At 32.8% G+C, this 26,812-nt stretch overlaps 4 protein-coding genes across 4 annotated transcripts in view; 1 reads left to right on the top strand and 3 right to left on the bottom strand.

The window, feature by feature from the left end:
• The window catches only part of LOTGIDRAFT_235435 (hypothetical protein), a 5,480-nt gene extending 2,898 nt beyond the window's left edge, over nt 1–2,582 (top strand). Inside the window, exons 6-10 of the mRNA XM_009064669.1 lie at nt 176–294; nt 704–761; nt 1,241–1,477; nt 1,725–1,857; nt 2,372–2,582. Of these exons, the coding sequence (XP_009062917.1) occupies nt 176–294; nt 704–761; nt 1,241–1,477; nt 1,725–1,857; nt 2,372–2,465 (641 nt within the window). The 3' untranslated portion in view covers nt 2,466–2,582. The remainder of the gene's footprint in view (nt 1–175; nt 295–703; nt 762–1,240; nt 1,478–1,724; nt 1,858–2,371) is intronic.
• Nucleotides 2,583–5,164: 2,582 nt separating this feature from the next.
• Nucleotides 5,165–8,515, bottom strand: LOTGIDRAFT_235434 (hypothetical protein; the record flags this gene model as incomplete). Its single annotated transcript, XM_009064668.1, has 6 exons — nt 5,165–5,206; nt 5,474–5,740; nt 5,908–6,075; nt 6,577–6,798; nt 7,585–7,625; nt 8,498–8,515. 6 exons carry the CDS (start codon nt 8,513–8,515, stop codon nt 5,200–5,202), a joined length of 723 nt encoding a protein of 240 aa, XP_009062916.1. The 3' UTR covers nt 5,165–5,199.
• Nucleotides 8,516–15,382: 6,867 nt separating this feature from the next.
• On the bottom strand, nt 15,383–17,050 carry LOTGIDRAFT_167198 (hypothetical protein; the record flags this gene model as incomplete). The annotated part of the gene is made up of 2 exons (XM_009064667.1): nt 15,383–15,968; nt 16,158–17,050. 2 exons carry the CDS (start codon nt 17,048–17,050, stop codon nt 15,383–15,385), a joined length of 1,479 nt encoding a protein of 492 aa, XP_009062915.1.
• A 4,491-nt stretch (nt 17,051–21,541) lies between these two features.
• LOTGIDRAFT_83709 (hypothetical protein) lies at nt 21,542–25,944 on the bottom strand (the record flags this gene model as incomplete). The annotated part of the gene is made up of 2 exons (XM_009064613.1): nt 21,542–21,708; nt 25,614–25,944. Coding segments are annotated over 2 exons (498 nt in total), but the record flags the coding sequence as incomplete, so codon positions are not given.
• Between the last annotated feature and the right edge of the window lie 868 nt (nt 25,945–26,812).

The following is a 26,812-nucleotide window of genomic DNA, read 5'->3' as shown; positions in this document are numbered from 1 at the left end:
ATGCCCCCCCCCCCCCCCCCCCCCCATCTGTATCTCAGATGCTAAACTTCACTTAGTTCAGTAGTTGCGATATAAACGTGAATAATCCAAGAAATCAACAGATATGTGTATATTCTCCATGTATATAAATTCATGATGGCATGATTCCAACAATAAAATACTATTATTCTTATAGGATTCCACGACGAAGAACCACACATGGTTCAAAATTCAGATGGATTAGGAGTTCGAGTCAAATATTCACCCTTTACACAGGTAGTCGGTAAAACAGCAAAATGGATTAAGGAACAAAAGGTACAAGATTTATCTGTTTACTGTTGTGTCTAATGAGAGGCAAGAAACTGCGGAATAATTGAATTGGTTTTCAATAGCACAATATATCCCCAGAAAGTTGAAAAAAAACAGCCATCCTGAAATTGTGTCGACTGAAATTATAGGTGAAAGTTCCCTAAAGCCGACATCGGACCTACTTTGGAAAGCACTATCGTGACTTCAAAATTGTTATCACCTTGAGAATTCCGGCCTCTGCGCCTAATTGTTTAGCAGGCGTCGAATTTGTCAGAATATCCCTAATTTCCTTTCATGAAATTTTTTTGTGGACATATACCTGTATTTTTTATTCATGTAAATTGTATTTGTTTTGCCGACCAATATTTATATAATAAATTTATAGATTGTTCATGTCTACTATTTTGTATTATAGAATATTCGAATAGTAAATCTACAGTCTTTAAATATTAAAGTTGACAAGAGAAGTGACGGTAAGTAATACAGGTTCGCCTATACATGAATCAAATCTAAATCTACAGAGGTGGCGATACGCCTCGAAGTTTGTCTGTGGAGTGTACATAATGCATTTTGACAAACTTAGAGGGATTGTAAAGAAGTTTTCTAAAAATGGTAGATGTATATCGGGGACACTGATAGCATCAATTTGCATCATCCCAATTTTAAATTAGACGTCTGTGATTCCAGTAATTCCATTAATTGCAGGAACCACAGACGTCTGATTGAAAATTGGAATGGTGCAAATCGTGTTCACGATACTCATAAATGTTTTTAGAAAATCTCTTTACGATCCCTTTTGTTCAACTACCAAACCAACAGCACAGAAATATCCAATTGAACCAATATAACGACCTACTAGTACGACTTCCCAATTCGCTGGAAGCGAATCTGAACTAGTTTTCTTAAGTTGTTATACCAAAAAATCAACTGAATTTTGTAATTTATATTTCAGGAAATGTAACTTTAAAATCAGATATATCAGGATACGGTGAACTACCATTTACAGAATCACAATATGTTAAAATACTACGAACATATTATGTTAATGAACATAAACCAGCAGTGCCTGATCTGTATTCATCATATAACCTAACTACCAGATTATTTGTACCTATTCGACATTCAGGAAGAGAATTCGAAGCTTTTTCTAAAACAATGCAGAGAGCTATTGCCTGGCTGCAAGTTACAAGTAAGTTCTTACTTTAATTGTTTTCTCTTTACCAGAAAATAGTAATTGGTTTCCCTTTGTGCCAAAGAGTACTGCGAAAAGGGATAAGTGAATAGACACAATTCTTCGACAATACACACTGTATGGTTTGTAAAGTTTTTACCATCTTAATTGATTTATTGATGTAAGCATTATAACTTTGATATTATATTCACCGGTAACCTTTATTCATTGTGTGAAGTTTGTTAAGTCATCGTTTGTATTTCAGAAACACCGCTATTTGGTATGGAAACTGTACAGTATATAGTCAATCCTAACAGTGGTGGAAGTGGTGTTAATGAGAACAGAGTTGATGTTAATGTGAATAAAAATACTGGTCGCTATCATTTAACATGTATCAGGTAAGCTTGACTGTGATCCTAGTAGAAAGATCATTCAAAGGTGTAAAAGGGTTATGTTTTCGTCCAAACCACCACACATAATTATGCTTTTCCACCCATTTTCGTAATCTTTAGAGAACTATATTTTATCGTATTAGCTTACAAATTGGAAGATATCACTCCCAACTATCCTGTGTCCTTGTCATCTGGAAATGCCGGAACAGATGACCCAAATTTCTGATGTTAAATGCTTTTTGTGCTTTAAGACCAATGAGGATGCAACGAACCCTTTTTATTAGTCACGATTCAGACGTATTTGTTAACATGGTGGCAAGATAAACGAAAAATGGGAATAAAGTTGTGAAGTTTTATTACCAGAACACATCCAGAACAAATGTGATCTTTTTGCAATTGTCTTGACACTGACGGTGTTGGAAGGGTTTTGGAGACAACCTTTATCATGCTACTCAATTGTTATTTGTTACTGAGAGCAGTTGCATTAGAATAACTCCTGGACAAATCTTATATATTTCAGGTTATATTTTAGTGAAAATTTTAAAGAACCTTCAGGAGATCTATTACCTAAAGTTGCTGAAGATGAGGCTGGATGGGGCTGTATTATTTCTTAAGTAATCTCACTCGCAAATGTAACGAACCTCTTTCACTATGTGCAATTCTCTTGATCTGTTATTGCCATAACCATATTCATTATAAATATGTTGTTTTGTTATTAAATTTATTCAAAAAGAAGTCGTTGTGTCAATTCCAGAGAGCCACATTTACACTGTGCTTAAAGCTTTAGGTATAACTGTGCATAGTGTTCTTCTCTGCATTGAGGGTTAACCACAGATGTGTGGAATCCTTTATTTCGGAATGGAGGGAGCGTATTCCAATCCATTAAAGGAAAAGTCTTATAATCCTATATCTATGTACATTTCACGTATTCGTTGATATAAAGGGCTTAAAATCTTGTCACTTTGACCACCGATATTAGGTTTAGAATTTAGGAACCATTGCAGGCAGTTATGTAACTTGTCATCCTTGTTCTTTACACACCAATAGTTTATATAGGGATAAACTGTTAGTCCAATAAAGTAAAGCACACATAGTACTATAACTGTTTAAATACTGTACATTTTACCGAGTTGTGTTCTTCATCCTTGGGATATCTTATCTGGACAGATCAGCAGTCTTGGACTAGTGACATTTGATGGTTATGATATAAGACAACATTGTGAATCTGCATTGATCTTCCAGTCTAAATAAGATGGAAGTAGTAATGTTGATGGTTCACTGAAGGCTACGGGGAAATACACTCTGAAATGTAAAGATCAGCCCTGATTTATTCCGCGCTGAAACATCTTTTCCTTCGTTCGGGTTATTCGAATATTGATTTTTTCAAATTTTCATATCATAGCTTCGTAACAATGCATCTACATGTAATTCAGGGGCCTTATCCTCGAAAACCTAACTTTAGATAATTTCAGTTGTATCTAATCAATCACTAAATTAAATTCAAAATTTAGTTTAATAATCCACTCAGATTACTATAGTTCTTTAAATTTGAAGTTCATCTTTGTCTAGTTTTCGATAATGTTGCCCCAGACAACAACTGTTTTTGATAGTTTGGTACATTTATATCGCGTAACATAATGATGTTGCAAAATAAAAATTCCAAAAGAACTCCAGAGTCTTTTGAAATAGTTTTCTGGTTAAGTGTGTGAGGTGTGTGATTATGAACCATGAAAGCACAATGTGTTTTTATACAAACCTGATGGCTGTTACCCAATGTTTTCCTAATCTTTGAGGTACGAGTATATCTGATTTATCAGGTAATAATCCAATATAAGCTCCACTGTGATGTAAATAATGCACTGTTTCAATATCAAACATTGCGAGGCCTGGAATATTGAAATAGAAATAAGCTGGAAAGGAATCCGTTTCGCTGCCTGAAATTTCTGTAAATGGGTACCGATAATCTGGGAAAGCCCAGTGCCATGAGATTTGGGTAAGAACCAGCTAGATCCAGTTAAACTAGATTCTAAATACATGATATAACGTACATTCTATGGTCCACCTTTACATCTGTTGGTTATTCATCTGTAAGCCAAAAGACATAAAAAACCTTTATGATTTTTAAGGTTAACTACTTACCTGTAACTTTCAGCCAAGCTTCGATTCTGCTCATCGTTTCCATCATACCTTCAAACGATCTAAAACCAGTTCTCATTGGATAGAATAATCGTGATGTTAGAACTGTATTAGTGTATGATGAAGGGTGATCTGGACATGCAGTATAAAATATTCTAATAAACCTTAGATATCGTTTATCATTGTAGGTTGTATCTATTTCATCTGTACAGTCTGTATTAATCTCTGTTTCACCTGAAATAAAATCAAATATACACTGGTGAGGCTTTAAATTCCATTTAATGTGGTCTAAAATACTTTACACATGAAATTATACAACAATAGGATTAAGGTTCCAGAAACAATCCACATCTTATGCTAATCCGTAACCCGTAATTTTTCGTTACATATGAAGAAAAAGGGTTACCTAGAAATTCGTGTATTCTTGTATTTCTTGTTTCAAGATTAATTATTCTAATTCCCTAAAATGAAAAAAAGTGTTCAAACAATTATCCAGATTTATCCAATATAAGCAAATCAACATTAAGACGAATAAGATAAACCAAAAGAAGCTGAAAGTTGATAACTTGATTGAAAGGGAAACTTTACTTGACTTTTAGAATTTTATAGCTCACCTTCTGTTCGCGAACCCATGCCATAGTTTTATTCATAACATCAGATATTGGTTGAAATTTAGATCGTTTATTGTATTCACCAGCTTCAGTCATTTCCGGTTTCATATCATTCATTGCTGAAATATAGTATATTTGGGGTTTGGGTATACAACAATCTCAATATCTCATCATTCAACTGGATGAGGTCTAAATGTTTGCTTGGTTGTCGATAACGTTTCACAGCACTGCGTCGTATGACAATCTGCATTATAATGAAATTAATTGCAACATCTGAATAGAAACCGTTTCATGGAAGGACGAGGATTAGTAAATGAGTAAATTTTACGTTAGTGTACCAGGCACCATTTTGAGCATTTGATGTGGCGGGGGTCATCTTTAATTGGATTAAACATTAGTGTGGAATAATAGTGCTTCTTTTTTAAAAAATGTGACTTACAAATTGTCTCATTAGCAGAAGGTCCAGATATATAGAAAACTCGTAATATTTGTGTATATCGTTTAGAGTTTTTAGCTCCATTATTGTACCAGCATGTAGATTGAGGATTTATTGGTTCTATTTTATAACGTTCAGCAAATTTTATGGTTGAAGTTTCAATATTTAGTATTTTACCTGAAAATTATTTATAACATTATTTAGGAATCATTACCATAAATGGCAACTTATACAAGATAAACTGTTTGACTTTGGATGTACGTTTTACAATATAATACCACCAGCAATGCTGAAAACATAATGCCGTAAAATGCCAGAAACCGATTTAAAGAATTATCGGGGCGTGTGAATGAGCAAGCATTGTACCAGATTGAGACTAAAGCAATTATCATATTGATAAATCTTTAAGTTCATTCCATAAATTAATAGCTATAGAAACTTGCCAGGTAAAGGCGATGTTTTCAGTTCCTCGTTGGTTCTCTCCAATGTCTTATTCAGCCCCTCGTACGTCGTCCATGTCGTTATTTGTGTATGAATTCCTCTACCAAGACCTGGTCCAACAATATAAGCTCCGCCGACAATTCCCGACCCTCCCCCAAAACGGGTACTAAATCTTATAGGAACTTCTTTTTCTTGCGGTATAACGTTATACACCGCCAACTGTTGGGTTGGTGTTTTCTCGTCCGATTTCTTTGTCAACCACAATCTACAGTAAAACCAATATTTTACACTAATAAGGTATTATTAGTTAACGATTGATAATAATAGGAACTCAATTCCGAATGTTAATTTTAAATCCCTAAAAGTTGCTTGAAAAAAATAACCCATTTAAATTCCCAAAAGACAGTGATTCAACATTTAGAAATACAGTACCTTAAGCCTATGACGTAAACATTGAAACCATAAGTTGATTCATGTATTAAAGTTGAATCTAGATTTACTATTGTACCCTTTTCTATCTTTCTCTCGACAGTTTCACATCTCCACACCTTCATACCACTGTTACATCTTAACCATTCATTGGCGTTCTCTATAATGGCACTGAAAACAAATTTGTCTATTGTCATGAATACAATGGCTATATTTATCTACTACCATTTTATTTCATTTTCAACACGGCCAGAGTTTTAACAGAAGGGGTCACGGCACTTGGCTTTTAACAACTCAATGATGAAAAAATTGAAACTGGAGGGTGGTGGGGCTAAGCTATAGGCCACAAGACCATGACCCCCTATCTCCTTCCCTGTAGGAAGAAACACGACTGTCGATTCGTGTGTACATATTTTTGAAAAGAAGAATGACATTCGTTTTCTGCTTCTTAACCAAATGCGTCATCTACACAGTTCAAGATGTACAAAATTCAAGATGTACAAAGGTCAAGATGTACACAGGTCCAGACATGCTGGATCTTAAATTGCATTGTCCATATGGAATCAATTGCTCTTCAAAAGAGGGTATGTGACTCTTACAGTTTCAGATGGGAAAGTGGCATGAGTATTGAAAAGACACTCGGATGTAGTATAATGCATATAAAATTCGTACCTAAATGGTTCAAACTTTGGTGGAACTTTTCTGTCTACAGCACCAACTTCAAGACATCTAGGCATGATATCAATATATGACAAGGGAGGTAACTCATTTTGATCTTGTTTTAAAGATGACTGATGTTGTCCTATCACTTCTTCATAAGAAGGTGGGGGTGATTTGTCTTGTATATGTTCGGGTAATACTCGATCAACATCTTGACTCATTCCTCCAAACATTCTGGAACACACAATCAATATCTATTGGAGTCTTAGACAGTATTTATATCATAATAGTAATGAAGACTTGGAAATATAGCCCATAATGAAAATCGAGCTCCCTTTAAAAAAGGAAACTATACTTAGATTAATTTACTGTCTCTGCTAATATGTCATTTGACTCCACGATACCAACAAAAATCCATATATTGTTGAACAACAGGAGAAAGGAAGAAGTCACATTCCCCGGCTCCACCCCACTCGATCTTCCCCTTCCATCATCACACAAACACACAACACACTGCAGTTCCTTTAGCCAAAATTGCATTGTACAAACCTATCCGTTTTAGATACATAAGTAATGAATGCCACAAATTTAGGCCGGTTTAGACTGTACAGACATAGATTGCTTACCTTCATCGGTTCACCACATACATCCAGTGATAAATATCCTAATAATTTATGGACTTACGGAAGGTCTGTGTAAATAATAGACTAATAATATGTGTTATTGATATAAACCATTGTTTCGAAAGAGTTGATCGACTAAATAAGCTTATGTATTATGGTTTATAGTTGCTATTGGTAATTATGTAAACAAACATTATTATGAAATAGGGCAATGAAGGTTTTTTTTTAAATATTATTGCATAATAAGTTATAAACAGTCTATTCTCCAGATTTTCGGTTTTCAGAAATTTAAATGTGTTTTTCTACGAATATTATGTATTAAAAAAGTGCAATGAGTGTGAATTGTTCGTTGTTTATATTTCTGTGTGGTCTGATTTTTTTTTTAAGAGTTGCATACCTTTGACCATTTCTTGTGCGATGTTTGTACATTGTTGTTGTCTGAAATAGTATATTGTTAAGCGTAGTTATCTTTCTTTAATCAGATATTGCAGTTTGTTCAAATGAAATGAAATGAATGGAGTTTTACGTCCTACTGTTTGCAGTTTGATCAATATTGCAGTCTATTGTACATCTGAGAGTAACAGGCCCATGGGATATGGTCTGAAGTAATGAAATTGGTAGATTGTCCACCATTGCATTTATTAACCCGGAGTTCATATAAAGAAGGCCTAATTTTAGTTGTAGCTATTCTTGGCGATTATTTCTCAGAGCTCTGTCGGTAATTTGTCTTGCTTGCATACCCTCTGTGCTTGATTTTTGGCAAAACAACTTATCATAACATAGAGTTTGCACAAATTTGACACGAAAATTGACTAAAATGTCGATATAAAAAGTGACATTTACGAATCCCCAAAAATGTCAATATTAGAAAATGATGATGATTTAATTACCGGAAAATGATTTTTTTTACCTAATTAATCTTGATTCTGTACGTTTAGTATCAACAATACGTTGTTTAAAAGAAAACAATAGAACACCGTTCGTCACATTGTCATTGATATTGACACGTCACACTTCACTGATTACTCGCATACTCCATCACGTTTTTAACTTGACATATCCAACGCTCTTTTTAAGTTATCAATTTCTTTAAAAAAAAATATGTTTCCTTCACTATTCTCCGATTAAAACCCGATAAAACTTCTCATGACTATGGCCAAAGAGTTTCTTTATAACTTGATTTTTTTGCAAAGGGGGGGGGGGGGGGGGGAGGGGGGTAAAGTAAATTTACAGAAAATGATTATTGATTTTGAATTGAAAAAAAAAAAAATAGGGAACGGGTAAAAAAAACTCTCCAAATATCAACAAACCTTGAATTTTCCCGACATGAGATGTAATTTGATATTGATAATTTATAAATAACTACAGAGGAAATGCATACACGAATAGGGGTTTTGATGCTAGATAAAATAAAATTAACTTACAATGATGCGTAAAGCGGAAATTTCCAAAACAATTTATGATGTATAAAAGAGCGTACCGAAGAATAGAATGGTGAAATAGAATCCTTTGATGTTAACCCACATGACAATAATGATAATTATAATTGAATTGTCTATGTTAAAATTAATTCATTAATATTTTATCGTTCAACACAAATCACAAACTGTCGCCAATACCATATCAAAGTCTACTTAAATTAATGTCTTTAATATGCATATTTTTTACTATTAATAGCTTCAAATGTATTTCTGGTTATTTAACTTCAAAAGAACGAATTATATATCTAAGTATCGAGTAAAAAGATAACGAAATTTATAATCTAGAATATAAAAATAGTTTTGTGTGGTCAATATAATGGTCATCTCCATACCGTTTTTAACAATTTGATCCCTATTTAAATTATAATTCTTTTTATGTTTGGCCACAGTTCATATTTCACGCTTGTTTCAATTTCACAGGTCTGTGGTATCTGGTTTTGTTAAAATTCCATTCTTTTTTTACAGGAGCAGAGAGTGTATTATATTGTTCAAAAGAATTTTCAACTTCATAATATAGCCATGATAAACTGAAATAACACTATACCTGAAGTCTATCTCTTTGTATTATTATGAATTATTGGCAAAAAATGTTACCACGATTTTGTAGCAAATCTATGGCACACAAAGTACAGATTGTACATTATAGCCTTTACTCAATAGTTTTTTGGGCAACACCACGAACAAATATGAAAAGTGAATGTTAAGAGAATTGTCTGATTTCAACCCAATGTGACTTCATAATACTATTTTTTATTAAGAAACAGCCGCGGCTAGTTTGGTTTAGTTTTGATGATCTCATTAAAACTTCACTTCTAGATTTAAAGGGATAATTGCGTTATTTTGAGGGGTATATTTGGGTGTTGAATATATGTAAATAGACTTCAGAAATACTAGAAATGTAAGAAAATAGCATAATCCCTTTAAAAATACTTCAAACTAGGAATATTACTCACTTTTTCTATGGTAAGAACCAATTTTCATTAACGGCATTAATGAAAAAAAAATGAAGAAAACAAAACATCGTCATGCATACTTAACACCTTGAAACACTGATAATAATCATTTAAATATTTCGAGTCTGTATACGTTAAAAGTCCTTGCACCAAAACTGGTTTAAATTGTGTTTCGATTAACCACTTTGGATAAAATAGATACGTAACGTAAAGAGCATATCCTAGAAATCATTTATGTAGTTTTTTAAAAATGATAATTTTGCATAATGCCCCTTTAACCAGATGGAAAAAAAGCCAACTTCACAGCAAATTAGATTTCAGATATCTATAAACAAGACTTCTAATAAAGTATTTTATTATATCCGTAACAAATTAAATTTAGACACATATTTTGACAGTTTGAGCATAGAACTATAATATATTTACAGTTCTATGACCTCATCCAATTGATTTGCTGACTTTTAAATGTCATTTGTTCATACGTAAAAATGCATAAAAATTGCGCAATCATATTAGAATTTATTTATTGGTACTTCCTTAAGATTTTGTGTATTAAGTAAATTCTTTTGACTCACAAAAGTAAAATAGAAAATGTAAATTCAATTTCAAACAAGAGTGACATTAACAATAACATTTTTATCCTTCAAAAACATCTCTGAAGACATTTTTAAAATCTCAAGATCATCGTAAGAAAGATTTAATAAAAGAAAATACTCAACATCCGATTTCTGTTTTTGTCTTGAAAAATCCATTTGAATTTCTCTGACTTGTATAATAACATTGCTTATGTGACAATTTGAGTGTCTTTATTTTGTCAACTGACTTTAAATCGTTGTTATATGATTAAGCCAACACGTTTTCCTTTCAAATATTTAATTACGTTGACAAGATTCGCTCTGCAATCGTCTCTATTTCAGATTCACGAACACCGACAGAACCAATTCACGGTAAATTCGTGTTAGTCAATTATGGTTCCAAGTTAGGCAATTTGAGGGGAGCAGATTTGCTTATCTTCATTCTAATCACAGATGTCTTGTGATCTCGTGGGAATTGAAAGGTTTCAAAGTGAATTACCCGAGCGAGAAGTTGGGAGTAAATCGTATTAAAAATCAGAGGTTAGGCCAGCTACATTTTACCAGTCAGTTTACTCAATAATTTAGTGAAGAAATTATGTTGATAGAGTTTGGCGAGTGGAACTTTCATCTCTGGTTTCTAATTGATTGAATACAGAGCTTGTGTTCACAATATTCTTTTATTTCCGTTTCCCAGTATTTGCTATACAATGCACTATAGTCAACTCCAAGACAAGAATTCCTGGTTATTATAGTTAAAGTGATAAGGTCTTCTAAATAATATGCTTTATGGTTTATACCTCAGCTGGTAGTCTAGAAGGGAGTGATGACACAAGCCATCCATGATCTGAAGAAATTGTAACTTAGCAAGATTTCTAGATCACTAAAGTATTCTTGTTAATGGAATTTACATTTATAATGTAAGTTGTAATTTTGATATAAAATAATGCATTTTCTAAAAAAAATTAACATTGAAATTTCTGGACTGTGTTCAGAGGTCATAAATGATAAAGTCATTCTCGCTAAATGCACAATGCATGGTATTGTCCGTCTTCCTTAGCCCTTAAGATAGAAAAGTATGTGCAAAAAAAGTAGAACTCCATCCATTCATTTATTTCATTTAATTTTTCTTGACTATCTCTATCTGCAAAAAAGAAATTTCACGGAGAAAAAGAAAACGAACTAATCGTCATTTAGGAACAGATTGCATATTATCAATAACTATAAAGATTATTTAATGATTATATGATTTGTAAATGATGCTGTAGGATATTAATTTTAACTTACACGATCAATATTATGATTTGTACTTGAAAATAATTTCTTCAATCCTGAATTGATTTTTGGAGAAAAAAATCTGTTGTGGATAAAAAAAAATAATTGTTCGTTAGAAAACAACAATGGTGTCGGAATACACCAAACAATATCATGTGCACTGGCTGAAATATGGAGAGTAGACAAACCAACAGTGTTATATCCGGTGTACGTTGACAAAATGATGATGCCCTGGACAGCGATATCTATCACAATAATTATCGTAGTAAGCTATATCTTCACGTAAATCAAGACGACACAAGTTGTTTATACTTAGGTCAGAAACCCTTTTGTTCTTTAAAGGGACAGATCCGCCCATTTTCGGGTGTTGATTTTGGTTTTGACTAGGAGTCTTCAGAAATACTAGAAATGTACGAAAATGTATAATTCCTTCAAAAATATCTCCAAACTAGGAATTTCACTTTCTATTTCTATGTCTTGGCAGTGTCTAAAGAAATGACGAGTCGTCATTTTAAAACTCAAACGCGGATAATTCTTGACACATATGGATTTGAAGGCTAAAAAATTCTATGATGAGCTGTAACACTAATACTGAGTAGCTTAGCTAAGAAATGAAGAACTTAAATTGGTAAAACGGATGACGAATCTGTCCCTTTAAAATAGTCATAGTATGTAAAAGTTTCAGTAATGGGGAAGTCAGTGCTATTTGTCTTTATATGCATAAAATTATCGTACTTTCTAAATTCAAAAGAGATTTTTTGGCCTTTGTGCTTTTGCGCAATCCATATTTTCGGTCCAATGGTTCACAATCTAAATACCACTTAATGGAATGAGGTCCCCTTCAGATAGTTTTGAAATAATTTGATATCATTCGGTTATGAAATCTTGCATCGTTTATATATTTCTGGCTAATGAAAAATATTGTTGCTTGCTTAGGTATACGTGTATATACCCATACATGTATCAATAAAAATCTACTGATTTGAAAACATTTAATTATCGCTCATTTTATTTGTATTTCAGGTTAACAGGTCAAGATGTATGTGTGAGAAACACGGAAGTAGATAATACTGTAACATAGATACATAATAATAATAATAATAATTTATTTATTTAAGTGTCACCGTCCATATATACAGAGAATAACAACAATAAAATAATTACAGCATTATAAAATGGACGCCAGCCGGCTTCGACACCTTAGAATTATATCATAAAACTACATTCAATGAGACAGGTAAAACACAAATATACAAGTAAAATAAACATTATGATAAATAAAAAGGCTCAGGATATCACAGTCTGTTTTCTACGTTCAAACATTTTAAAAATACATGCGGCAAAATATGGTAAAATTCGTTCGTTTGTCATTAAAAAACACAATTTATTTACATTATTATAAAATAAAAAATCTGGATTAATAAAACAGGCTTCGGTACAAAAAACTTACAGTTACAGTTAAAAATAAAATGCTCCTCATTTTCAATTTCCCCATTATCACATAAAAAACACTTCCTTAAGCAGAGAGGTTCGGGGGGGTCTAACAAATCTTCCAGTTTCAATTCTCAAAGGGAGTGAACCCGCTCTAAGTTTGGACAACACGCGTCTGTGAGCTCTATTTTTAATAATTTTGACATACGGTTCTGTTCCGAATTCAGTTTTGTACATGCGGTATGGCCGGAGTTTGTTTCCATTAACATGTGTGCGGTCATTCCATACATCCCTTGACCACTGACCCACTTCCCTTTCCCATAGACTATCCCACACATCATCAATACATACAGTGTCACTTTGATCATTTAATACATGTAGTTCTTACGTCTACTGGCCCATTTATGTACAGTTTTACAAAAAATATTATCGTTGAGTTTAAGTCTATTCCAATATCTAAACAGTTCAATCTTAACTAAATTATCACCCTTTAGCCATCCCATGTCCCCCATTGCTGCCAAATTACTACTTCTTTTGCTCAAACCAAGGAAGAATTTGCATGCGTTACTATGCAGCGCATTAATACAGTTATGTGTATTAATACCCCAAATACCAGATGCATAAGTAAATACAGGCCTGACAAGCGAGTCATATAATTTTGTGTAAACATCGTAGCTAAATCCACCAAACTGTATCGATTTAGTTTTAATCACAGCCAAAGCCCTATTAGCCGATTTTGATAACTCTTTAGCGCTGTATGAATAGTCACAGAATTCGTTCACCCACAGGCCTAGGTATTTATATGCATCTGCGTATTTAACATTTAATTCACCACTATGGAACTTAAAGTTACTTCTAACTATACCAGGGTTTCTAAAATGTACAATTTTTGTTTTAGACTCATTCACGACTAACCTCCATTTATTACACCAATTATTTAGGGTATTCATTAGAATTTGTAGTTTTTGTTCATCTGGGGCCAGAAGAACAATATCGTCTGCATATAGCAATACCGAAATTAATGTGCCATCAATATCAATTCCACAGTTAGCTTCATTTAAATCTTTAACTAGATCGTTAACATATATTGAAAATAATGTTGGTGACAATACACAACCCTGTTTAACCCCTTGAGTAACTGGGAACCACTCAGTTAATGTACTATTTACCTTAACAGAGCATGAAACGTTATTGTACAAAGACGAAATACTATGCAAAAATCTACCACTCACACCTATAGAGTTCAGTTTAAACATCAAACAGTCCCTGTTTAAAGTGTCAAAGGCTTTTTTTACGTCCACAAAACAGGCAAAAGTTTGCTGTTTGGATGACTTCCTGTTTCTAATAATATTGTTCAATATATAAAGATGGTCAATACAGTTTTTGCCTTTACGAAATCCATTTTGTTCTTGTGCTAAAGTTCCCTTATCTTCCAGCCATTCTGACAGTCTTGAGTTAAGTATAGTTGCATACACTTTACACGGGACTGATAAAAGGGTAATTCCTCTATACGACAGGGGGTCCCATTTGTTACCACCATCAGTCTAAGGGATAGGTGTGATAATACCTTTTAACCACATTTTAGGAACTTCTCCGGTTTGGAAACATAAGTTTATGATCTTATATAGCAGTTTTACACAAGTATCGTTACGTATACACCTACTAATGATAGAGTCAATTCCAGCTGCTTTCCCTAACTTAGTCTTGTACACTGACTTGCGCACTTCCTCTTCAGTAATATCGCGGTTTAGTGAATCACAGTTTACACTCGGGAATGTGTGACTTCCGGTTTTGATAAAATCTAAATGCATGTCATCGAATTCAATACTTAAGGGCTTGTTCAATAAATTATGAAAGTCATGTTTCCAACGCTGTAAGACATCTCCCGGGTCACTCGAGACTGTCCGTTTCTACTTTCATTGGTATTGAACTTTTCCGGTCATTAGCGATTCCAATTTTTCCAAATTGTTTCCAAAAATCTTGTTTATTGGCTGATTCGTAAATGTTCAGTAATCGATCCTGTTCATGTGATTGATGCAGTCTCTTAAACCTACGGTTTGTTTTATCAAAAATGTCTCTTACCTCACAGAATTCCTTGCGCAGTTTTCTTTTAGAACAGTGTTCGTTACACTTGATCCAAGCCTTTTCCTTGTTACAGACTGATTTCCATAGTTTTGAAAGTTCGTCATTCCAGTGAGATTTGTGTAAGCTTTTCCCCTTTCTTGATGAACACGATGATGTCTTTAGTTGTGGCACTCGTTGCTTCAGTTCAATTTCGATAATATCTACAAAACTGGAATAAGCTTCACATATATTTCGATTGTCAGAAAGCTCATTTTCTAGTCCAATAATTTTTTCTTCTACACCGCTAATATTTGTAAGAAAGTCTCTAGGTATTTTACGAGTGTCATATGGTATAGTTTTATTCAGCACTGGAAAATGATCTGCATTCGAGGTGGCGTTTTGTACATGAATTGTCCAGATTATAGGTTTATTAAATCAGACATAAGATAAACACTGCACGATTTACAGTTTGATAATTGTTCATGAGTTGTAATGGCATAATCAACCACAGATTTTCCTCGTTTAGACACACACGTAAAATTATTGGAACCATGCTCACCATATACTCTCCCATTTAGCATACATAAATTACAGCTTGTCAAAAAGTCAATAAGTTTATCTCCATAAAGGTTACTTGTAGTATCAATTATGTCTCTGCCTGGTATATCATCCACCCCAGCAATAAAATCCTGTTCGTCACCACATCGTGCATTAAAATCACCCGCCATATATAGTATTCCTTGATTTTGAAAACAGTAAACTTGTTGCAATAGATCATTAAAAAAAGTGTCTACGCCCCCTGCTCGAGTAGAGTCGGAAGGCGGAACGTAACAGGCACATATACACAGGTCACTATTACGAAGAGTCTTATGCGATAGTTTTAACCACAAAATGTCTTCTTTAGAATCATCCAATACAGTAGCATCATATAGTCCAAGTATCTCAGAATTCACCAATATTCCAACCCCTCCTGAACCTCTCTTCGCGTTTCTATGTACATCTGTCCTGTTTCGACCAAAACAATCAAAACCGGGAATATTTAATTTATCGTTTCCTTTTAAAAATGTTTCACATGCACATAATATATCCACTTTAAGAAACTTAAGCACTGTCTCACGAATTAAAAAATTATCAGAAGAGTTAAAACGTGACCACCCATTCACATTCCAAGTGCCAAGCCTGATGTTGTCCTACCTTCTAGTATACGTACTAGTGACATGTCGAGTAATTCGTCCCCCAACAACCCTGTACTCCCTATCACCACCAACTATTTTCAGAATGTTCATCAAATTATAGTTACTATTTCTTACATCTTGAGGTAAATCATGTTCTATGTACACTCTATAGAAATCCTGAGTTTTCTTCAGCCCTGGTTTAGCTTTCATTATTCTTTGTTTTTGATCAATGTTCTCAACAGTAGCTACGATAGGGTTAATCCTATTGTTGTTCTCACGTGTCTGTATTCTTGACGCGTGAGTAATTTTGATATTTTTCAGTCCCAATACTTCAGATACAAGGCGGTCAACGGTGTTCACTACTAAGTTCGAATCGTTCACCTCAGCCTGGCAGAGCAGGAGATTTTTAATCACTATATTCTTTGTTCGACTGCTCTCTACGTTCTGGTCGACTGGTTCCCTGGTCATTTTCAAATTCTCAATTTTATGTTCTATTGTTTTAATGTTTTCAGAAATTTCTGCCTTCATAATTGTCACTTCTTCTGTCACACGATTCTTGACACTTTCCTCGATTTTAGCATTAATAGATTGTGAAATTCTACCTATTTTCTTTTCCAGATTATCTTCTAAATCATCTATCCTCATGTTTAATTTCTTAAAGGAATCCTGCATACTATTAGCAAACTTCATAAATTGTGCGTTGAATCCTTCAGATGATTCTCCGTCCCTTTCAAAACAGCTCTTACTTTTCTTTCGCTCCCTGAATGCTCCAGACGTGTCCTCAACATCACTATCATCGGAGGAAAATCTTTTCCTATCCGTATTCTGATCACTTTCGGCGGTGTGTGAATTAGTCATTACTTCTCTGACATATTCATCGGCGATTTCGGTACACAGTGGTTCGTTATCCATTATGCTGTACACAATATCAAAATTCAGACACTTTAAAAGTTAAAAGAAGCTCAACTTAAACTAAAAGATTTATATCACGGTACAGCAACATGTCATATCAATTATATATTATACTGATTCGTTTCGGTCAATGGGTGTATATTGAAAAGTTGTCGGATCTGGTGTATAAAGGCCTTAATTGTAGCATTTAGTTTAATATAGAGACTAAGCGTAAACTTATAATTAAATTATATATCTCAGACCGTATTAAAACTATTAGACCCTCGAAAATTGATTCGAGATCTTTTTTATGAAGTCAAAAATGGTCTCATAATTGACAATCATTGAGCTATTTGATTATCACATTTAAGACGTTTTCTTGATTAAATGTGGATGATTAAAGTTCATCTTTTTACCTACTGTCTAACTTTTAATTCAATTTGTCTACGGACTCAACAAAAAAACATCAAGTCAAAGCGAATTAGGTTTCATTTGAAACAAACCACTCTGAAAAAACAAACTATTAAGACTGTTTCGACATAAATGAATTACTTAAATTCGATCTTAACAAGTAGAAAGAGAGAAAATGAGTTCAAATTATGTCCCCTAACGCCAGACAACCAACTTAGAAAAAACGTTCTGTGCTTTCTCATTTCTGATTTGAGCCTCGCTATGGAATCCACAACTAATCGTGTTACTCTCAAATCAAAAGTGAATTTTCAATCAAGCTCATCTTTTGAAGAAGACCATGAAAGACGTCGAAACATGTTATACAATTAATGTCTTTCACAACGAATTTCGTCTGATTTCAAGGGTAATGTGATATCCAAACTCGTCTTAGGGAGTTTAACATTCCGCACTATGTCGGTCTAGCGGAGTGATTGGTCTTGTAATTGGGTTTGGTTTTCAAACCTCGAGAGATACGGATACTCTCACGTGCGTCTCAATATTCAAAAATGATTGAAATATTTATGAAATGATTGTTCTGGTCATTTCGTCTTCGATTTCTCCCTTCCCTTTCACTTTGTTTGTCTTATAATTACAAACGTGCATTTATCTTAATTAGATGAACGTGGTTAGCCTCGAGCGTTGCGTTATGTGAATATGTAGCGTAGTAATCCCAGGATACCGCTCATTGCCAGAATTTCATTCTCTATATGCTTCAATAATATAATAACTATATAATTATAGTTGACAGCTATCTCTATTTGTAAACATTTTCTTATAGAAAATAATATTTTGATATACATTATTTAATTCTATCTGAATTGTTTTGACTAGAGAACTTTTTCCATTTGAAACCAAAAACCCGTAAATTACAGACACCATATTATTCGTATTCCGTCGATCAATGCGTTCTCATTTCTTTGGTGTATCTTGTATATTTTTTAGAATCTCTCAATGGAATGAATCTCTCAGTATTACAATAATTGATTTTTCAATATTGTAACAGATAATCTCTCAATATTAAAATAGACAATCTTTGTGTAATCTAATACAGAACATAGAATAGAGAAATCCAAGTATATTGCAATGGAGATGATCCAAGTTTTTCAATAGAGATCCAACGAGCACTCTATACATGGAGAATCTCTTGGTATTGCAATATGAAAATATATATATTTGTTTTCGATAGAAGATTTCTCAGTATTTTAATCATGGTTTAAATACTGAGCTTTAATATAGAGAATCTCTGAATATTACTATAGCGGTTCTCCAAGTATTACAATAGAAAATCCCTGAATATTACAGTGTGATTGTCTATGTATTACAATAAAAATCTTTAAATATTACAATAAAAATCTTTAAATATTACAATAGAGATTCTCTGAATATTACAACAAAGATTCTCCGAATATTACAACAAAGATTCTCCGAATATTACAATAGAGATCATCTAAATATTACAATAGAGATCATCTAAATATTACAATAGAGATTATCTAAATATTACAATAGAGATTATCTAAATATTACAATAGAGATTATCTAAATATTACAATAGAGATCATATAAATATTACAATAGAGATTATCTAAATATTACAATAGAGATTCTCCGAATATTACAACAAAGATTCTCCGAATATTACAATAGAGATCATCTAAATATTACAATAGAGATCATCTAAATATTACAATAGAGATTATCTAAATATTACAATAGAGATTATCTAAATATTACAATAGAGATTATCTAAATATTACAATAGAGATCATCTAAATATTACAATAGAGATCATATAAATATTACAATAGAGATTATCTAAATATTACAACAAAGATTCTCTGAATATTACAATAGTGAATTTCTTAATATTACAATAGTGAATCTTTGATATTACAGTTGAAAATCCCCGAATATTACAGTTGTGTCTATGTATTACGAAAGATAATCCCTGAATAATACAATAAAGATTCTCTGGGTATTACAATAGAGAATCCCCGAGTTACAAAAGTGAATCTTTAAGTATTTCAACAGAGACTCTCTGGAAATTTCCATAGAGAATCCCTTTTTATTACAATTGAAAATCCCGTTGTATTACAATAGAGAATCCCCGAGCATTACAAAAGTGAATCTTTGAGTATTTCAATAATAAATCTCTGAGTATTGCAAAAGAGACTCTCTAGGTATTATAATAGAGAGTCCCTTTCTATTACAATAGTGAATCTCTGAGTATAACTATAGATTAGAGTATTGCAGAGATTCTCTGGTTATTACAACAGATAAGCTTTAAGTATTACAATGAAAACATCTGAGTATAACAATAGAAAAGAAAAAGTTTTACGTGAGTAGGGCAACGTCAGGCAGTGTATAATGAGGAAAAGCTGTCGACAGATCTTTAAAATGCACAGGACTTCGGTTTATTGTCCAATCTGAACGACTAGACGCGTATTCCATGTCAGCTCCTCTCGGATGCACCACTAACAAGAGTACTGAAATAGGGATTACAATAGAAAATCTCACAGTATTTCAATATAGATTATCTAGGTATTCCAATAGAGAATCTCTCAGTATTACAAATATAATTTCTGAGTATTGACATTGAAAGTCTCAGAGAATTGAAATATATAACCACTGTGTACTGCTATATGTAACCTTAGAGTATTTCAACCGAGGCTATCTTGTACAAAAACATGCGGTATCCAAAAGCATAACATGTACTATTTTATATGAATTTATGAAAAATGTGAAGGTGTCCGGTTTTAATTAAAGATCCAAACAATCTATTTCATATGAATCAAGCGTATTTGTAATAAAACAGATTCCATGGCAGGCTAAGAAATTAAGAGACCATGATTCTATTTAATTCCACTGCACCATGTTCATAAATGATTTTCATTATTTGTCAGTTGTTTGACAACGACGCAGGACACTAACTTATTTTACATTTAACAAGATTTCAACTGATTGCTGACTCGCTAATCTCGTTTAATTCTCGCGAGATCATAAGACATCTGTGATTAGAATGAAGATGACCAAATCTGCTGGCTTTAACTTGCCTAAGTTAGAATTGAATTTGAGGGAAACGGCTAGGAAATCAGAATGAGGGAGTAATCGTTGCAGTGCAAGATAAACAAATTACAAGTGGTTCGATCAGTAGAATAACAATGAGTTGGAAGAACTATTAGTTTATATTGAAATGAGATCCACTAGAGACCATCTTTAGACGTTTGACGTGAATCATTTTCAGATTTTCCAATTACTGTACGTCTTTTAGAATCTGATGCTATGGAGAGAAAATTTCTCTTTTGGTATTTTATTGTTTTGAAGCGTTTAAATGTATATCAAAAGCAGAAGGGTTCCCAACGTTTCTTAATCTGTATGTGAGATGAATATTTCCCTGAAAGGATATGTTCTAGAAATATTCAAATGGAATTATGGTGGTTGTATAATTTCTCAATTTATTGGATGAACCGAATTGAAAACGAACAGAATTATATATATAACAATTTTTAATGTAATAATAATAATGATATATACAGATGTAATAATAATAATTATTTTAATAATGTTAACAAACAAAACACTGAGTCTTTCCATTCATAATTTCATTACCAATGTATCGAAGTCAACGCCAAAATGCCAGATTGAGCATTCAATGAAATGGTATCGTCCTTCTATTTTTAACCAACATTAAAACCATAACAAAATAAATAGAAATAGAGACCCATTTTTGTTATTGCACAAAACAAGAAACCTATGAATTGAAAATTGAAATCTCAGTTTGTTACAAGATATTGATGGCAATATGTATTAGACGGTAGTCAAACTGTAAGTTTATAAATAAAAATAACCATTTATCACAATTTTAGGAGTTGCCTTTAATTACAAAATTACCCTAATTTTTGTCTGTTTACACTACACATCAATAATAGGTTCGACCGAATCGTCCATATCTATGGATTCATTTTCTTCTATGCTTGGCTCCAAAAAATTAATTTGGGCTATTTGCTGCGGGGCTGTAATTTGTTGAGATGAGGATGAATCCGGAAGTTGTTTGTCGTCTGTGTGCTGTGTTTCAACATGGCGTCTTAAATCTACTTTACGTTGAAACGATCTGTTACACAGTGAACATGAAAAGGGTTTGAATCCTGTATGTTTTCGACTATGGGTGATGAGATTCGAAGACTGACTGAAAGCTTTTCCACAGTGGGTACATTTATAGGGTTTCTCACCTGAAATTGGAAAAAAAGACAAACATTAAGTAAAGATTGAAAATCAAATGAAGTTGATATCATATAAATCTCTTGAATAAGATAGTGTTCAGTGCTCAATACCTTTCTCAAATTCGCTCATATACTTTTATCAATTTACAATTCCATTTTTCTCAAATGAAGACAGATTTGTATTTATAAAGAAAATTTGAAAGACGTATTCTTAATATGCTTATTATGGCAAATAGAACTACAAGTAAAATGTTCATATTTTCAAAATAATTTCTTAAAAATGTCGAGCATGCTTCATTATCCTTGCGTATATTCTCAGAAAACTTTAATAATAATATGATTTATTTTCTAGTTAGTTATCTTCAATGCCAGCTGTGTGATATTTCTTAATTCCCACCGATTAATTTAATACATTTTTCAAGACAACAGATTTTTCGTGAAAAAGAGGTAATCCAAACTGTGACTTTATCGATCCATTGATTCAGTCGAGCAGAAAATATGAAAACAGTTAACATCAAAATTATTAATAAAACGGTAATAAAAAGAAATATTTAACTAATATGTTTATCATTTACGTTCATAAAATTTCAAGTGCAGTTTATTGTTGATCAGAAATGAAATTGAAGGAAGTCAAGTGACATATTGGACCTCCGCAGCAAATGATTGACAGAAAGCCATTCGGACCATTCGTTGATTCTCGCGGTTTCTTTGGTTGGCCACAAGACGTTTGACTATATGAATAAGAATATTAGTTAATGAACACTTGTGGTTGTGAGTTAAAAACATGTAACATGTCTTTAAGATATTGTCTGATTATGTAAATAATGGGTGATATGAAGCATTAAATCTTTAAATACTTTCTGCACTGACATTTCAATAATAGAGAAAAAATCGTTTCACGTGCAAGTGATCCAATATTGTTTTTTGAACAGGTGCACAGCTGGCTCTTTGGTGAAAATGTAAAGTGACAAAAATCAATGGCCGACGTTCTCTATCATTTTTATTTTCCTTAGTATTGATGAAATCGAGACGGAAAATAACCAGCCACGGGGTTATTTATGACCTAAATGATTATATTTGATAAAGTTCTGGAATATACATCGTGTAACTTTTTATACCAGACTTAAGTGATAAAGTAAGTCCGGGTATTTCTATAACAGTTAGAACTGATTTTCAATATTTATTAAATTGGAAACAATTTGTAATTCACAATATAAAATCTTTTCGAGCACTCTTTAAATTATTTCCAGAGAATCTTTCGTGTTGCAAAAAGTAAGCTTTGTGAAAATCCCAAATCACTGTTGTGTCTTTAAAGAGATAAATAGCCCGTATCTCACAAATAGCAGTGGATCATTTTCACTTAAATCTTGAAATCTGATGACAAGAACACGCAAGATTTTCACTCCTGATCGCTTTTCAATCTCGTCTTTTGATTGATTCTTACACCTCGGCTTCGTACAAATTGTCAAGAAATCTTGTAAGAAGTGAAACAAAAGAATACTTTATCAATAAAACGAGATTGAATATAACACGTCTTTAAACCTAGTCAAGTTATCTATACAATAAACGATTTTTCTTTTACTACAACAAATCCCCGAAGACACAACTAGGCCCTAGTAGTGCGAGATGAGTGGAAAATACGTTAAACGAACGTTATTGCAGCTAACTTTTACTCTTAACGTTGAGGTAAATTAAAGGACATTAAAGTCGACGTCCCCCGAGTAATGACAGCAATGATTTAAGATCTAACCCCGCAGTGAATTGTGTATGTTTGCTCTACGATATGATCAAATCACCAATTAGATTAATTCAAGAATCAGTTAGGTCGACAATTAGAGCCATTTCTAACAACAACGTCGATTATTTTAGTCGTCCGTTGAGGCCCACCAGGCCCGCACTTAATCTGCCGAGATAATTGAATTAATTAAGCGAGTGAGGATGAGGGAGAACTTCATTTGCACGATGTATCTGATTTAGACGTTTGACTTTCGATTTTTAACGCCTCCTTCTTGTACTAAAACTGAACAATAATTGACTTGAGGCTAATTGGGGAGTAACACCTCCATTTTGATTCTTTAACATTGAGGTGAAACTGTCTTCTGAAGGCAAAGGAAAATTGTTTTTGTAATTTTGTACATTGCCTTACTATTAGCTTTAGCTACAGTTGAAGGCAAGGGAAATTGTTTTTTGTAACTTTCTACAATGCCTTGCTCGTAGCTATTGCTTCAGTTAAATCTAAAATATAAGCTTGTTTTTTATTTGACGACAAATGACATCAAGTAACACATTGAAGGTAATATCATACCTGACATCATACTATAACCTTATAGGGATTTCTATATTTAATTTTTAACTATTTTCATTTCGAAGTGACAACTATCAGTTAGAAGCCAATCAGATGATAAATGCTTGCAACGCATCAGACGTCATATCGGGTATGAAAAACAGGCAAAAAATTTCTTTGAGTTTATGACAATATAAAAATCATATCATCAAACTGTGCCAATCAACAAAACTAAAGAGAGAAGCTAGGCTGGGATAGATAATAGATTGAAAAGATACCATCATAGAATAAAACTCATACCGAGCTGTGTTTGTGTTTTATTGAATTTATGTATGAAATGAATAGAATAATGAAACATGGCTATAGGAATATTGTATATATTATAATATTTATATGCCTCACTTACAAACTGTATCAAATCTATGATATAAACATTCAATGTGCCTCAATGATTATTTTAAATTGTCAATTTCCACCTGAAGTGTTTTGTTTTAGAAATTGAGAATTGAAATTAATATGTTTTGAATTTTTTGATTGTGAAGTTTGATTAAATTATTGTTAATCAAATTACTCATCTTGTTGTGTTTGAATTCATGCATAATATTAAAATTTGAATTTAATAATGTTTCACATTAATATATTTCATGTTGCTTCATAAGGTTCAGTTTTTCGAACTAATGGGAGACCTTGATTTAGTAACAATGATATTTTATGGTCCATATTAGCATTAACAATTATCCCGAATTATTTACTACCATTCATTATCATCAATTATTTAGCATTATCATTTTTACTGTTATTAGTTATTGGTTATTCCTGCAGCATTGCACTTTATCACTGTTATTATTGAATATTATCAATTATTTGTAAATATCATTTCACATTATTATATCACATTATTCTTTTTTTTCAAATTTTCAAAAGTTAGTTCATAATCATTATCATAATATGTTATCATTGTGCCTTATTCAGTATGCCAGTATCACCATTACACATTATTCATTATCATATTGCACATTAACATTATGTCATATGTCACCATAACGTATTATTCATATTGCATTATATATTATCACAACACATTATTCATTATCATTGTACATTATTCATTATGCCACTAAGTTAATATGTAGTTGCAATGAAATTCGAAATGTGCATAAAGTTTTTTAATTTTTTATGAAAATCACAAACTGTTCCTATAATAATTGTACTATGCAATAATCACTGTACTGTATTAATCATAATTTTTATTACCAAATTATCTATTGGTGCGTTTAGTGTCCAATAAAACTAATGTATTAATAATTTTGAAGCCAGTCATTTAAAATAATAATTAATATTGCCGATATTATATGATTCTATTTTTTGTGTGAATGTTTGATAGTTAAATGACAATATAAGAACCATGACACGTCATATTTTTAGAATTAAGAAATTTAAATGAGTTTTATTCAACGCTGGGGAAAGTGTTCTTTTGACACAGTTATAGGAGTTTTACTTGAGTACAATTTTCCGAGGTTAGGGAAATTGATAAATCTATCAGTAAAGGCAACTGCAAAATCCATGTGTACGGGCTCATTTCATTTTGAGCAGAATATTAAAAAAAAACGTAAAAAAAATTGTTACTCACCAGTATGTATATAGGTGTGTTTCTTCATATCAGATTTTTGGTGAAATCGTTTACCACAATAAGGACAAGGGTAAGGTCTGGTGTCACTGTGAATCAGTAGATGAGTGGACAGAGTTGATGATCTCTTGAATGATTTACCACATTGGTTACAAGCAAAACTTTTCTCTTGCGTATGTACTGCCCTATGTTGACTCAAACTGACGGAATGACCAAACGTTTTGTTACAGACGTCACAGGCATAAGGTCGTCTTCCACTGTGTGAACGGCGTACGTGAACTTCAAGTCCATGAGGAGTGCTAAATTGCTTGACACATTTGACACATTCGTAAGAACCTTTCTCGAAAAATCCCGGATGGAAGTTAAATCCTAATGCTTTTTCCCGTGCCAAAAAAGGGAAGTTCTTCTCAATTCCCGAGTACAATCGTTGAGTATTCATCACGAAGGGGGAAGCAAAGGGGAAGAATTCTAAAGGATTTCTGTAAAGACCATTTAAAAACTGATAGCGATATAGGTCAGTGCAGTTCATTCTTATATCTGGTGATTGCTGAATCAAAACTGGATCTGAAAATTAAAAGAAAATTATTAACAAGTTTGGACTGATTTGTCGTCATTGCCGTATTTATAGGAATAGTTTTTAACACTTAATTATTATAATTTCAGAGTTAGAATTAATTAAGAAATGGTGTTAAATAATAAACTGAGTGTCGATAAGCAAACGTTATTTGTCCCTTTACAACATATTTCCAAACGCCAAAAAAAAAACAACAAACAAATTAAACTAAAACGGGGTCGAATACCGTTGTCATACCTGTTGTTTGGTTCGTAGTGCGTGGTAACGGAGGGCTGCTTGGTGCCTCTTTCAACCAGGGACGAAAGGCGCTGAAACCGGGATGAGATCGTCTTGTGCTGAGGTCTTCTGCTTTATTGGGCGAGGATTCTTCTGTGTCGTCATCTCTGTCTGGACTTTCTCTACCACAAGAGTTAACAGATGATACATTTATCGATTGACAAGCCGGCATCCTATCTGGTGAGGACGGGTCACTCTCTGAAGAAGTGTCTGAAATAAATAAAAGATGTTGATTAGAAAACTTGAGATCGCTCGTCAAAAAAATTACCAAATGGAAAGAACGTAATTGATTTGGCCAAATTAATGATACAAGTATTCATTCCTTAAAGAAATCTAACATGACTTTCACGTA

Source organism: Lottia gigantea (genome assembly GCF_000327385.1).
Source record: "Lottia gigantea unplaced genomic scaffold LOTGIsca_64, whole genome shotgun sequence".
In the NCBI taxonomy this organism is placed as follows: domain Eukaryota; kingdom Metazoa; phylum Mollusca; class Gastropoda; family Lottiidae; genus Lottia; species Lottia gigantea.
Note: the sequence above shows the minus strand (reverse complement) of the source record. Positions and strands in the feature narration are given on the sequence as shown.